Raw genomic sequence first — 15,703 nt, forward strand, 5'->3', positions numbered from 1 at the left:
GAGTAGAGAGAGAGAGAGGAGGGGAGAGAGGGGGGGGCGGTAAAGGATGAGCTCATTGCAGTCTCTGGGCTGATGACATGAGGCGGAGGGGGGAGGGAGGGATGCAGGGTGGTGGTGGTGGGTGGGGGGGGTTCACTGCTCGTCTGCGAATCGATAGCCAGCATCTGAGTACAACACACTAATACACATACACACACACACACACACACACACATACAGACACACACATACAGACACGCTGCTGCAGCCATGCCAGCGTCTGCCTACCACCGTCAGCTCCCAGAATCCCCTCCTGCATTCAGAAAAAAGCCTTTTTAAAGCCTTTGCATTTTTATTTCCCTTATCACTGAGCTGCACTCAACAGAAAGAGAAGAAGAAGAAGACGAGGAGGAGGAAGTGCAGGAAGCCGGCTGCCTCTCCTGTCTGCTCCTTTCTCCTCGCCCTCCCTCCTCTCTCTCTCTCTCTCTCTCTCTGCCTCACACAAATCCTCATCTCATCCACACCCAAGGATCCCCTCCCTGCCTCTCCACCTCTGCCTCTCTCTCTCTCTCTCTCTCTCTCTCTCTCTCTCTCTCTCTCTCTCTCTCACACCACTCCTTCTCCTCAAACCCCCTCAACCCCTACAACCACAGTTTTTCCTTTCCTCTGGGGTGGGGATGCTCGTCTGACCCCGGTTCTGTCCAGCTCTGAGACTTTTTTTTTTGTGGATGCTCTAATATCTGATTCCTCACGGCTCTGGTACTTTGTTGCTTGCTACCTGTGGAGGTTCCCTGGTCCCTTCTGGTTCATCCGCAGCCCCACTGAGAGGCACCATGCTGGGAGTGGATGTGTGTGAGTTTGGGGGTCAGATGCTGGAGCTGCTGTGGCTGACTATGTGCTACAGAGGTGAGGTGATGTGAAATGTAAATCATGTGTGTGTTTAGTCAAAGGGTGTTCATCTGTGTGTGTTTGTGTGTGTGTGTGTGTGTGTGTGTGTGTGTGTGTGTGTGTGTGTGTGTGTGTGTGTGTGTCTGTTTCTGTGTCATATGTCTTTATCCTGGTGGGTGTGGACATTTTTATGTCTAACATGAGGCGCTGGCAAGACACACCAAAGGTTTCTGATCAATAGCTATTGATCACATGCTAAACTATCTTGTGTGTGTGTGTGTGTGTGTGTGTGTGTGTGTGTGTGTGTGTGTGTGTGTGTGTTTATGTGAGTGTGTGCGTGAGCTTGTGTGTTGCTTTCATAATTATGTTTCTGCCAACATATAGATTCATAAATACACACAAAAGTGTGTGTGTTAGTGTGATGACACAGCTTATGCAGGAGTCAGAGGGTGTCACCAACGCCTGCTGCTACTTTTAACCGTATTTTATTGCTTTTGTATTTACAACAGTAATAAATTTGCAGTGTCAGTCAGCTTCTCTCTCTCTGTGTGTGTGTCTGTGTGTGTCTGTGTGTGTGTATCTGTGCGTGATCACTACACTGCAGTATTTCGGAATAGTTACAGATGGTGGGGTTTCCCCTCACAAGTCTGTGTTTTGTGAGATAAAAAAAGACGGAGGGAGATGGATGCAAAAAAGAGAAAATGAGTGAAGTGTTATTTGACAAAAGAAAAAGATGGAAACACAGAGAGATGGAGAAGTGTAAAGTGTAATATGTGAGATCTAAGAATATCCATGAGTGATCTATTCCATCTCCTCAATGAATTTCAACCTGCAGTTTTTACTTGAATCATGAAACACTGATCCTTGTGCTGCTGCTTTGATTTACACAAAACCAGATTCAATTGTTTGGGGAAATATTTCTGACCTGCAGCCTTGATGCCACCCTGATGGAATCATCTCTAAAATCACACCAACATGTTATCATTTGAGATAGTGCTGGATAAATGTAAAAACTGGATTTGAGATATTGAATGGAACTTCCTGGGCAGTTGTTTTGTGGATGTGACTCATCAAATCTTGTGAAAAACTCTCGACTTGGATTTAATTTTGAAAAACGAGGAGGAGGAGATTTTTGATATAGGAACGTGGGAGGTGACTGAGTGGAGGATAAGTGGCAAGAGTAGCGAGCGAAATGATAAAGCGAGGGAAGGGCCACGGAGCTTAAGAGGTTCTGAGGAAGTGGGAGGCTGAGGAGGAGGAGAAGAAGAAGAAGGGAGGTGGAAGATGAGGAAGAGGAGCAGAGGACGATAGAGGGGTTAAATAAAAGGAAACAAAGGGAAATGTTGTGATCGACAACAAAGAGAGCGCCGTGCATGTGTGTCTGTGTGTGTTTGAATGTGTGTCTGTGTGTGTGTGTGCGTGTGTGTGTGTGTGTGTGTTAAGCTCGGAGGGTGAGGCCCATGTGGCAGAACACTCCTCATGAGCCGTCAATCAGAAAACACCAGTGCAGGCGGCGAGCAGCCAGCGTTGAAATAGGCTAATTGAAATCTTGCTCTTTTTCCTTCCTCCTCCTTTCTCTCTCTCTATCCTCATTTCACTTCTTTTTGTCCTCATCCATCCCTCCCTTCTACCTTCTCCCCCGTTCTTCCGTTTCCAGTGGACGGCCCCTCAGTCTCCTCATCCTCCTCTTCCTCTTCTCCTCACTTTTATCTTAAACCTCCCTCTGTCCCTGCTCCCACTGTCGGATTAAATAACGTGACCCTCGATATGTCAGTCCCCCCCCCCCCCCCCCCCCATTTCCTCTCTTTCTGTCCCGAGTGACGACAAGTGAGGTTGAGCTGACAAATACGAGACCAATCAAGTCAGTCAATTAGACAATCTGCTGTCTCATCCAGGCTGTGTGTGTGTGTCCGTGTGTGTGTGTGTGTGTGTGTGTGTGTGTGCGTGTGGGTGTGTGTTTGTGTGTTTGTGTGTGTGTGTGTGTGTGCAGACTTACCACTAACCCCCACACACTGAAACACTCATTTACATGCACAATAACCTTTTGTTATTGAGGCTGATTGACTCTCATTAGTTAGCATTAATGCTATTAGTTCCCCAAAATCTGTGAGAAAATCCATAATGTTTGTACCCGGGACACTTTGGCCCTGAGCTTTAGGTCAAAGTCACCTTCGATGCAGCAGCTTGGTGATGTGAGGATTCTGAATTCATTTGTATGTACGTCTATGGAGATGTTAAGTTGCTCTATAGAAGTACAGAGTTAAAAATGGATATGGTAAACAGTCTGAAACCAAGGCTCTGCAAAGGTAGAACAATATATCAGCAGCTACAAGTTGTAATTCCACCTCTGACACATTGAATTTCCATATTTTTCCCGTTAACGTGTTGTTCTACTTTGTGGTAAACCATTGAAAAGGTTTCAAAGGTAATAATAATACACTTTATTTGTATAGCGCCTCTTTTACAAGGTGCTTGACAAAATGAAATACAAGTACAAATCAGAGAAAAGCCAGATCAGACAGGAGAGTTCAACCTCAGAGTTTATCAGCCATCGTCAAATAGTATTGACGACTACCGGTCAAAGCTTATCGGATGTTACGTGGTGTCATGTCTGCAGAAGACCAATCCGCTAAATATAAACAGAAGCTGCAGTGTCGGTGATGAGCACGAGGTGACATCACCGGACTCATCACTGCTTCGTCATCGAGACCTTTCATCAAACAGGACAACATGGACATTTAGATTTAGACGACTTGTCTGTTCTTGTTGTTGTTGTGAGTCTCAGATCGATTCTTGTCGTGTTGTGGCACAAATGGCGACTTTGACCATTCCTCCTTTCCTGCTTCCCTTTATTATACAAATGCTTTCTACTACGCTTTAAAGCATTCAAACTGACCTTGGACCAGTAGACCTCATGGGACCAAATCCCAGTCCTAATGAGGCAGAACATAATTTCCGAGGTCCTGGTTAAGGTTAGAGGGTAAAAGTAAGTTGTTAGGTTGTAGACAATTAATGCAAAGTCCTTATAAGGATAGCTGTGTAGCCCTGTGTGTGTGTGTGTGTGCATATGTGTGTGTGTGTGTGCATATGTGTGTTTGTGTGTGTGTGTGTGTGTGTGTGTATGTGTGTGTGTGTGTGTGTGTGTTTCAGTATCCCAGAGGTCTTGTTATAGGATTAAAGAACACAGCAGTGACAGCAGGCCTCAGAGGACTATACAAAAGTACAGCAAATCATGGCTTGGATCACACACACACACACACACACACACACACACACACACACCCACACACAAACACACACACAGTGACAGAGTGATATCCTGACAGAGTGAACAGTATGTGGGTTAAGGAACGAGGAGGCAGAGACAGGAAGTGATTAGGAGGAAGATCGCTGAGACAGAAGCAGAGCAGCTTCACTTTGAGCAGTTAAGTCAAGTCCCAATGAAACTGAGTAAGATTACAATGCATCATCTCAAGCAGCATTTATTGTTTAAATAACCAAAATCACCGACGTGGGAGGACATGATGAGAACATCTAAACCCCTCTTTCATTTGTCAGTTAAATATAAAGCTTCACTGCTCGTCACAGTATAAAGGGAAACTGGTGGAAACCGCTGACTCGGCGCCGTCAGACGATATCAACCAAGAAGCAACAAGTTCAAATGTGTTTGTGTGAAAACCTCAATTCCTGGGACCATTTGCAGTTGCCAGGTAACCAGCAGAGACGGCAGGAAGTCACCTGTGATGCATAACTCTAAATATTTAAAAAGCAAATTGACGTTTGTATACATTTGTTCTTCATATTTTTCCCAAGATGTGGTTTTCGATTTTCTCAACTGATTCGGCAACAATTGATTAAATGGCATTAGTGAAAGATGTGTGTCAAGAAAAAACCAAGAGAAGAAACTGTTCGTTGTGTGTGCGTGTGTGTGTGTGTGTGTGTGTGTGTGTGTTCTCCTTCCTCCCCTGAAGCCACAGCTCCCCTGCCAAACAGACGGCCTTGTTGATTTTCACTTAACGTGTGGGTTTAGCTGTAAATGTGAGCAGATGAGCGCTGAGTCTGATTCTCGTGGAACATGCATCTCCGCACGCTGCTGATCCTCCAAGCAGTTTGATCTGGCAACAGCTTTAAAACGTAGCAGATGATAGATTCAAGTCTGATGCAGAAATGTGAAGCGGGTTTTTGTATACAGACAAAGAAGATAAATCACTTTGTATTTAATGGAGCAAAAGCAACATGAAGATAAATGAATCCATAATTATGTGATTATCAGGTTTTCGTACTTGAGACGCCTCCGAATCCACATCAATAATAAATATTAACCCAGTAATAGAGCAAGTTTCTTTTGGTGGTGACAAGTGTCTCTCCCAGTTGCACACACGCTCCTTCTCACTCTTCCTTGTAGTAAAACCTTTAAAAGGTAAATAAATGTTTTCAACGCGCTGATTTATTTTACCGCAGGCCCGAGTGTAATGGTGCAGAAGATGGCTGGAGAATCTACCGGGGTAATGAAGCGGTTTATGGGCGTCAAAGAAAAATCCACCAGTTAATACACATCGCAGATGGGGGGGCCACACACACTTATGTTCACGCACAAGATCAGACACACACATGTAGATACATGGACTTCAGCTACTGGCTCTCGGCCACTGTTAGCTTGTTTTTAGTTGTAGAAAATATGGACGTTTCATCCCGGCATGTTCAGACTTGATTTAGCGACTTTTCATGTTTCAGCCAGCAGTGAAAAAAAGCTGATAATCTTCCACGATAATAAAAATCCGACATAAATGGCAACTTTGATTTTTATTTACCTTCTTTTTCGAATCACAGAAAAAGAATCGATCTTCAGAGCAGATTCATTGTTAGTGGGTCACTGTAACTCGTGTTCACACTAATTAAGCTCAGTGAAAACAAAGGAGAAATTTCTGCTGCGCTTGCCACTACAACTTTAACAGAAAAATCCACATTCCAATACTACTGTTGTACCAGATAGCGTCTCTCTGTGGAACGAACCCGGCCTTATCAAATAAATGTTAATTGATGCATTTGCATGACAGGTCAGCAGACTGGAGATCAGAGAGCCGCTCTCACATGGGAGAGAGGAATCCGGTTTTAATAGCAGCTCAGGAACACGTTTACATTGTGTGAGTGTGTGTGTGTGTGTGTGTGTGTGTGTGTGTGTTTGTGTGTGTGGGCACGTGCACACTGCTGTGGGGGTGTACTACAGAGTTTGATATATGTAAATGCAAAAGGTTGAATCATTTATGACGTCACATACTATACATTCTTTACATACTGTAGTGTTTAATGTTTGTGTGTGTGTGTAGGAAGGAAAGAGATAAACCATTGCTTATTGAGATGAAGAAATGCACGAGGGAGTCAGTTTAAAACTCACATGGACATGAGACTTTGTTGAAGATGGTAAAATGCTGATTGAAACACAAAGACTGTATCTTATAGATCTGGAGCCTACATGTTGAATACCAGAGACCCAACAATCAAACCTTGTGGGACTCCTCCATATCAAGTGTCTGCATTGATGACTTGCATTTAAAAAAATCATTACTGCAGTATTATGGTCTCAGTGTTGTGATCGGGTCGAAGGGAAAGACTGAAAGTGGAACTAGATCCAATTACATTGAAGAAGTCTTGACTATTTTTTTGTCCAATCAGAGGTATATTGAAGGGAAGGGAACACACACTCGGGGATAATCCAACTTTATTACACTATGTTGAGTTAGGGCCTTATCTAGAAAATGAGAAAATGTTCCTGCAGTAAAAAGATACTGCATATTATAAAACTAGAACTAAGGGATTATAACCAGTAAGAAGGGAAACTTCCTGTTGAATACAGATTTGTTCGTGTGTGTGTGTGTGTGTGTGTGTGTGTGTGTGTGTCTGTGTGCGTGTGTGAATGTATTAAAACTGGTGTACCATCGCTCTCTCTTGCTGCGAGTGAAGGTAAATGCTCCGCCGTGTATTTCCAGTCGTATAAAACAGATTCACATCGAAGGTGATGTCACTGCGAGGGGAGTTGAAAGGGTTGCCATGGTGACAGGCGAAGGCAGTCTGGGTGGGGTGCCGTGACAAACACACACACGCACACACACACAAGAGTGCATGGGTACTTGTGTGTTTGGGTCTGTGTGTGTCTGTGTGGAGACATGCATTGGGGCACATTAACATATTTGATGTTTGCAGGATCAAACACGCCTTTATGCTTTCGGTGGGCATGTTTGTGTGTATACATTTGAGCGTGTATGTGTGTTTGTGTACTCTCTGTGTCATCCAATTACCTCCACACACACACACACACACACATCTTCGCTGATGGGCACCGAGCTGTCTCATTACGAAGAATAAAAACAGAAGCCGAGGCTATTACATGAGGCTGTTACTGCTCGGTAAATAGACGTCTGCAACAAAGTGTGTGTGTGTGTGTGTGTGTGTGTGTGTGTGTGTCTCCTGTTGTCTTGCGGTATGCATTGAGGATTTGTCAGTTGATCAGTGAGCACATCACACATAACTGCAGCTTTATTATATATTTAGGATATAAAGTTTTGTATTTGTTTATGTGTTATTGGTGTTCAGACAGCATTTGTTCGTATGATTCACAAGAAAAAAGGGATTCAGGTTTAAATGAATAATAAATATAAATAATCATTTTCACAAAGGCTTTTGCCAAAAACACTAAATAAAATGCAATGAAATAAAAGGAAATATCATAAATTGTATGGGTGGTAGGTAAAATACAAGAGTTACAGGAGACAGAAGTAAAAGTAGCGACAATAGAACATCTGTGCATCTGCAGGTGTGTGTGTGTGTTTGTGTGCATGTAAGAGAGGTCGTTATAATTAAGTCATAACCATAGTCTTTTAAATCAGACACTTTAGTTTATATGTTACAAGCCCCTTCAGGTATATCAGCACTGAAAACGTCCTGGAAAACGATTCCTAGAAAAGAGTGATTTTATTATTTCCTAACGATTCACAGTCGGCGTGTTTTCACTCCCTACGGATGAGGTTCGATTCTATGATGCAATTTTGTTCAACTTGCAGAAGACAGGATGGGATGTCTGCAAATCTCTATATTGAATCAAAGACCATAATGAAATCAGAACCCTGGATGACTGGAGCTAAATATTTACTTCTGATGTGCTTTGCTGAACATGTCACATCTTACTGGGAGACAGAGGTCAGCTTTCTTCACTTTACATGCAGTGGGATGACTTTCCTCTCACTGTGGCTGACGGTTAATGGTCACTGGTTCCCAACAGAGAGAACTTCTCATAGACTTTATATAAAGATGGACGAAATGACTGTTCCCCCAAAAACACAGCCCTAGAGTCTCAATCGCCACCTGTTGTCTGGATCCAGTATAGGTCATAAACCCTGTCTCCTCCATGTTAGTGAATGGGAATTGAGATCACCTATAATAGATAGTAAAAACAGGGACATGTTGACACTCTTTTCCTCGTCCTCCTTCTCTTCCTCTCTGGAAGGTCTGGTCGCGGACAAGAAGGATTTAGCCATCGAGGAGGAAGTGGACGAGAGAAACCTCAACTATAATCCTCCGGCTCAGAAGACCCTGCAGGAGATCCAGGACCTGGACAAGGACGATGAGAGTCTGGTCAAGTACAAGCAGACCCTGCTGGGGAAGGGACCACTTGCTGGAGGTTTGTGTGTGTGAGCAACACAGTAAGAAACACGTGAATCTGAAATCTGTAATAACCATATTTGTTTTTCTCTCTCTCCAGACGTCTCTGGGCCGAATGTCTGTGTGACCAGGATGACCCTGTTATGTGACCAGGCTCCTGGACCCATCACCATGGACCTGACAGGTACACAGCACATTCACCCACAGCCACTGTCGCAGACAGGAATCATAAAACCTCACAGGATAAAAAGAGAGATCTCAATGAACGATGATGGTTATGGTCCAAATCATGAATACCCAATATTCATGTGATGATATAGCTAGTATTATTAATGTATTTAAGTAGTTAAACCCCTGGGTACTCATTGATTGTTGGTCTCTTGTTTATTCTGTTGCTTCTCTGTCTTGCTTCACCTCTCCACCCAAACCCTGGGCACTTGCAGATGTGGTGCGATGCTGCTCTGGTCCTCTCATGTAACTGATATGCTCTGGAGCAAGGCATCCCACCCCACTGTGCTGCAGCTGGCGTACAGAAAGACTGCAGTGGGTGTGTCCATGCTAGAGAGAGGAGACACAGCTAAATGTTTGCTTAGTGGGCAGTATTGACATTTTCCCCCCGGGTGCAGGCGAAGGCGACAGGCAGGGAAGGAGAGTGAGGTGTCTGTGGGGTTGTGTGTGTGTGTGTGTGTGTGCGTGTGTGTGTGTGTTTGTGTGTGTGTGTCTGTGTGCGTGTGTGAATCCGCAGTGCATTGTAATCACGGGGCTGCAAGAAATTATGTCACAGAGGACAAAGTTGAGGAAAAGATCCATCTGTGTGTGTCTGTGTGTGTGTTCCTGACTACACTGCATTCAGAAGTTGCTTTTAATTTCCCTGCCTATCACACACAAAATATATCAGCCACCAATCACAGACTCCAAAGACTATAAAGAAAGGCCACCAGGCAATGCTGACTTTGTACTTTACCTTTTTCTCCATCTCAAGCACAGAGAGATTTGAGAAGTACCTTCGCAGGTTTGATGCTATCTGCTATAGAGGAAATGAGAGGCAAATGGAAAATCTCCTTGAAAACCTCTGACCTTTGACCTCCAATCTAATCAGTTGATCATCGACTCCAAGTTAATATTTGTACCAAATTTGAGTAAATTCCTCTGTGGAAGTCTCGAGATATGGCGTTCACGGGGAATGGGACATAAAGACCTTTCAGGCTCATGTTCACACTTATGGTCAATTTAGAGTCTCCAATTAATCTAGTCTGCGTGTCTGTGGACTGTGGGAGGAAGCTGGAGGTACCTGCAGAAAAAACCCACGCAGACACAAGGGGGAACACGCAGGTCGAATAATAATTGACTTGAATTATGCCGTTCACGCTGTGGAATTAGAGAGAAAATGAGAAATAGGCTCGTGCTGCAAGAGAAAAAGCGTCTCCCATCATAAATCTACAACGTAAGCAGCGGTGTAATAATCTTTTCTGCTGGTGTATCACGTTACACACAGATAGCCAAGCCGGCACCAGGCTCCATGTGAAATGGACTTTCTGTCCGTGGCTGAATGCATTAGCGATCTCATTATACACTATAGGCTGTTACCAGTGCAGCACGGTGCCCAAATTGATGACAGGCATTCGCTGCTGTGCATGTGTGTGTGTGTGTGTGTGTGTGTGTGGACAGAGAGAAGCAGCACTATCGCTGCTCTACACTCTTTGAGTTTAAGTGAAGAAGAGAAGGGAGATGCTCGTTGTCCTATCAGCTTTCAACTCTGAGTTGTTATTTGGGTCAGAGTCTGGACCTTAACTTCCTCAGTCCTGAATCTGATGTGATCTGTCTGCAGCACGTCAGACCTCGGGCTCTCAGGACAGCTGGACATGAACTCTGGGAAATGTCTGGAAAAATTGGGTCTGGAACATTTTCTCGACTGTCACATTTGAAGAAGGCAGCAGGAGAATGTTCGGGGCTCAGACAGTGAAACTTATACCCGAATAGGATAATGATCCTTCAGGGTGGTAGATTCAATACAAATGGTCCCCTGACTTATAAAGAAAGAGACTAAACCCAAATATCTGAGAATTAATAGGATTCAGTCAGTCTGTTTACAGGATCCTCGCTTTCCTCGTCTTAATCCATCACTTACTTTCTGCCTTAGATATCATTCACTACATCCCTACCTTCTTTATCTCCATGTGAATGCAGGCCCGCTGCCTTGCTTTCAGATTAATCTTCCAGAAGAGCCGACAGTCATTCCAGCTCTCGCCGCGGCTTGTGTTTAGATCAATGGCCCGAATGTTTATGCACTGAAATATGAAAAACGATTTTCATCAGACTGAGCTGGCAGCAGAAAAACAGGTTGTGATATATTTCAGTGTCTCAGTGGATACAGCAATAAGACGGACCAGAGATAGAAATCCAATGTGGTCGGTCAGCCGTGCAAGAGCTGTGACCTAGTTTGGGTTAAAGGACACGTTTCACATCAAGTTTCAGGAGGATTGTAACATTTTACTACACAACAATGTGCTGTAAACTGTGATTTCTATGCGGGGAAATCAAACTTTTATTATGACGGAGGTGTCCACTACCACCTCCGTCCTGTTTTACCTCTGAAATGACCCTAATATCCAAACTCATATATGCCTCAGTTAATGACGCACTATACAACAATATGTCTACACTATAACGTTAAGCACAACCCGACCTGCACGATGATATACGATGCATTATAAACTGTATTGTGTATTTTGTGGCCTGCTGCCTGACCAATCTACACAAAGCAATATCCTTGTCTGTGACTTCTCAGTGCTCCGCTGCCCTAAATGCAACCATGCCGGCTTTGTTAAACTTTCATGCAGCCTCGGTTGTTTTGCTGAGCATGCTACATGTAGTGCTGCACAGTTACTCACTCACAGAACGGGATGTGGGTTTAAGGGGACCTGAAACCTGTTTAAACAGTCACATAATGGGGACTTGTCTTCCTTGTGGTGACAAAAACCAAGTCCCCGTAATGTAAATTATACATTTTCAGGTGTAGACATGTTTTTAAGTTGAGTTTTACCTTTATTGTAGGTTATGGTTAGTTAGTGTAGTAACTACGGTTAAGGATGGAGTAAGTTAGGAAATCAATATAAGTAAAAGGAGACACGACTGTGTGTGTGTGTGTGTGTGTGTGTGTGTGTGTGTGGAAGAAGAGAACAGGTAGACAGCTCTCCACACTGACCTATTTTTCTCAGTCCGACGCTCCCAGGAGGAGGTCGGCATCTCTTTCTCTCTCTCTCTCAGAGGGGAATCAGAGGGGGGAGAGGTGAGGAGGCGGATTGACAGAAATACGACAGAGATACAGAGCAGTAAAAATAAATCTCCAAAAGTCAACTGTTGAGGAGCAGCTTTATTAAGTCTGTGACATATACGTCAAATCACGAGGGAAATATATTTTATTTTCAGTAAGGGTGAAACGTTAAGAGAGTTGTATACAGTAGAAGTGATGGAGCCTATACACTTTGTTGGAGGCTTTAAAATGTCTAAATGTGCCACAAAAAATGCATATTTGGTATATATATGTTTCTTTTTAATATTGGTTACACCAGTGGGAATCAAACCTGTGTCGTGTCGAGGATCATTTCTGTAACACAGCCTCCGTAAGCGTGTTTCGTGTAATTTGTATCATAAAAGGAGGAATGGAAAGACGATCATTCTGAAGAACGGGATGTTGGTTTAAGGGGACCTAAAACCAGTTTACACAGTCACATAATGGGGACTTGTCTTCCTCTTTTTAATATTGGTTACACCATTGGGAATCAAACCTGTGACACCAAACTGAGTTCTGCGCTGTCTGCACTCAGTGTGTGTGTGTGGATATTATCTGTAGGTCACTTCCTTTCTCTTCCTGTCTCCTTCCTCGCTCCCTCCACTGCTGCCTGTGCGTATTCACCCCTCGTATCTCGCCCTCATCTCGTCCGTCCTCTTTCTCCATGTCCATTAGGAAGCACTCAGGACGGATGGTCGAGTTTAAATTGAGATATAAAGTAATTAGGTGCTGGATGCTTTTCCGATTGCTGTGTGTGGGTTTTTTATTTTTTATTTTTTTTAACAATGGCTCGGTATGCTTCTTCCCCTCAGTATGAACCCATTCAACCCCTCAGCGCGGCAGCAGCAGTGTTGTTGTGCAGAGACGGTGTTTGGGTTTCAGCAGTAACACTAAATCATCAGTATTATGACGGAGCTGCACAGAAAACATCAGACCTTCAAGTGACTGTTCATCTTATAGAGCCGAGAGGAAAATTATTAAAATCCCCAGGTTGAAGGATATTTCTTGTTTTGCAGTACTTTTGCTACTGCATTCAATTTAACTGAGCTGACTTTCGTGCCATGTTCTGTATTTGTCTCAAGAATGCTTACAGGGAATTTGTTTGGAATTTAGGGGTCAAAGGTCACAGATCCTTGTCACTGTGACCTCACAAACTATATTTTCCTACCTTGTGAACATGATATCTTAGGACTACCCACAGGAAATCCTTTCAAATTTGGTGAGAACATTCACTTGGACTCGCGCTGTTACTAATTACATTCGGGTGGTCAAAGGTCAAAGTCACGGTGGCCTCACAAAAGATTTGTTTGGCCTCTTATACATAATATTGTAAAATTTTGACAAGTTGTCATTTGTTCTCAGAGATGAACTTAATCGATTTCAGCTGTCAAAGGTCACTATGATCTCATGTTGGTGTGAATGCAACATGTCAGAGACACCTGGGGAGTTTCAGATGTAATGAAACAAACAACAAGCTTCTGAAAATGTCAAATAAAAATAGAAACTAATCTTTCCAATATTTGAAGATGAATATTCATTCCTTACCTCCAGAATCAATCTCTGGTTTTATTGGTGCTCTTACCTTATTACAATATATTTTTTCATATAATTAATCATTTTCAAGCAAGTGTCTGCAGTGGTAATGTAAAAGATGATGTCATTAGGGCCATTTTATCCACGTGTTCACTGTTGTTTTGTTGTTGTGTATTCGCAGGAGACCTGAACTCTCTGAAGGAGAAGAACTTCTCTGTGCAGGAAGGAGCGAGATACAGACTAAAGATTCACTTTAAGGTATGATGGATGGATGAGGTCACAGAGCTAAATAAAGCATATGCATTAAAACATTGAAGGATGTGTATAAACAAAGAGAGACCATGCTGAGAAAGCCTCTGTGTCCTGTTCAATCAAACCACGATATCAAACTGGACCATTATCATATTTAATGAGCCTTTTCAGCGCTGTTCCATTGTAGAGTGCCAGTAAAGGTTAAAGCTCGACAAGCAATAAGTCACTTGATGTCAGTGAGTTAGTTTCTCATGTTTGACGATGGATTATCATCTCTAAAGTTATAAATTCGTTACTTTTCATTTTATGAACAGCAAAGATTTGGCTCTGGTGACGACAGTGTATGACATGAACTGAAAAAAAGACTGTTTCCAGAGGATGAAGCCGACTCAGTGTAGCACCATCAACAGGCTCAACAACTATCATCTGGATTTCCATTTGAATTTTGTATTGTGCCCAGAGGAGGAACTCTGGTTATCCCCTGACTTTTCTTGTAGCCCCACCAGCCGGTCATTGTCACTTGTCCTGGTTCCGATGGTTGATGTTAGATGTGCTGAGAATAAACAAACAGCTTAGAGGGTGACTTACTCTGCTGTGCTCTGAGGACTCCTGCTGGACAAACGCCTTCACTGTATAACCATTGTGTTTTGCAGACAATTGTGGTATTTATAATTAAAAAGTAATTTAAAAACAGTTGATAGATACATTACTACCTGCGGTTATTGAACGTCTAATGGACTTTAAATTGCCTGTACTGCGTGAGATCTTAGCAAATATTTAATGAAGCTGTCTGTCTGTCTACAGGTGAACCAAGAAATTGTTGCTGGCTTGAGGTACCATCATGTGACCTCAAGAAAAGGAGTAAAAGGTAAATTCATAAAGATGAAAAAAGACCAAATAGAAAATGACCCCAACACTGAGAAGGAGACATAAGAACATTAATCATATTGTCTGTTTAACATGCTTAAATGTCCCCATTTATACCTACAAATATGTCCTGCTCATGAGTCTGAGTCCTATTTTTCAAGTAAGAATATGACTTTAACAAGAAAGTGTGAGTGAAGCTGAAGCAGTTTTATTAAATGTGGACCTATAGTCAACAGACCTCTAAGAATGACACTTTTGTATCTTCCTGCAGTGGACAAGGTGACGTACATGGTGGGAAGTTACGGCCCGAAGACAGGGGAGTACGAGTATCTCACCCCGGCTGAGGAAGCACCCAAAGGCCTGATGTCACGTGGCCACTATCAGATCAAGTCCCACTTCATCGACGACGACAAGAACGTCTTCTTGTCCTGGGAGTGGAACCTGGACATCCTAAAGGACTGGAACGAATAGATGGGGAGAGAGAGAGAGAGGAGGATGATACTGCTCTCCTCCCTCCTCTAACTCCTACTCTTCACCTCCCTCTTTTCATTACACCGCCCAAAACTGGAGGCTCTACCTCTGCCTCTTCCTCCCTGTTCTCCTCTTCTACTTTTTCTCCCCTGTCTGTTTGATGCAGGTCTCATGAAATCTGTGAGCAACTGGGACGTTTAGAGGAGAGAGTCCTCCCTTTCTCTTCCCATTAGCTCCGGGGTTGTAACTGCATTTTAAAGTTAACCACATGAAGGAGTCTTCCTTCAGTTTAACTTTCAGTCTCCTTCCTCCTCTTCCTGTTATATATCCAGGGGCCCGAGATAAGAGGGGGACCCCAAGAACCCCCTTAAATACTATAATGGGTATGTACATAACAAGGGCCCCCACGAGGCCCCTTGCCTCTATCTTTCTGCCAAAAGCTTTGTAATTTTAGAGGTTCGGATGGAGACGAAAACTGTATCATGTGTCATGTGTTTCTTAGCGAGAGGGTCCATTTTGGTTTTATGTAGGGTCCCCTCAGGTCCCTTAAAACGCCCCTGCATGTTTCCATATGTTCATACAGCAGCAGGTTATTAAAGGAAATCAGTTAAGGCACAAAAGGAAGAACAATATACACATGATTTAAGGGATAGCTCACCAAAACATTTAAATTCACTCATTATCTTTGCATCACTCTGCCAATGGAGGATTGGATGAAGTGTTTAAGTCCACAAAACACTTTATCCCAGGCGACCTTGTCTTCAG

General features: G+C 43.3%; 1 protein-coding gene across 1 annotated transcript; it reads left to right on the plus strand.

Annotated features, from left to right (window-relative positions):
- The first annotated feature begins 658 nt into the window (after nucleotides 1–658).
- LOC128458859 (rho GDP-dissociation inhibitor 2) lies at nucleotides 659–15,067 on the plus strand. The gene is made up of 6 exons (XM_053443884.1): nucleotides 659–885; nucleotides 8,369–8,542; nucleotides 8,624–8,707; nucleotides 13,530–13,606; nucleotides 14,405–14,468; nucleotides 14,739–15,067. The coding sequence occupies exons 1-6, from the start codon at nucleotides 813–815 to the stop codon at nucleotides 14,936–14,938; spliced, it is 672 nt and encodes a 223-aa protein (XP_053299859.1). The 5' UTR covers nucleotides 659–812; the 3' UTR covers nucleotides 14,939–15,067.
- The last annotated feature ends 636 nt before the right edge of the window (nucleotides 15,068–15,703 follow it).

This window comes from Pleuronectes platessa, chromosome 16 (assembly GCF_947347685.1).
Source record: "Pleuronectes platessa chromosome 16, fPlePla1.1, whole genome shotgun sequence".
In the NCBI taxonomy this organism is placed as follows: Eukaryota; Metazoa; Chordata; class Actinopteri; order Pleuronectiformes; family Pleuronectidae; genus Pleuronectes; species Pleuronectes platessa.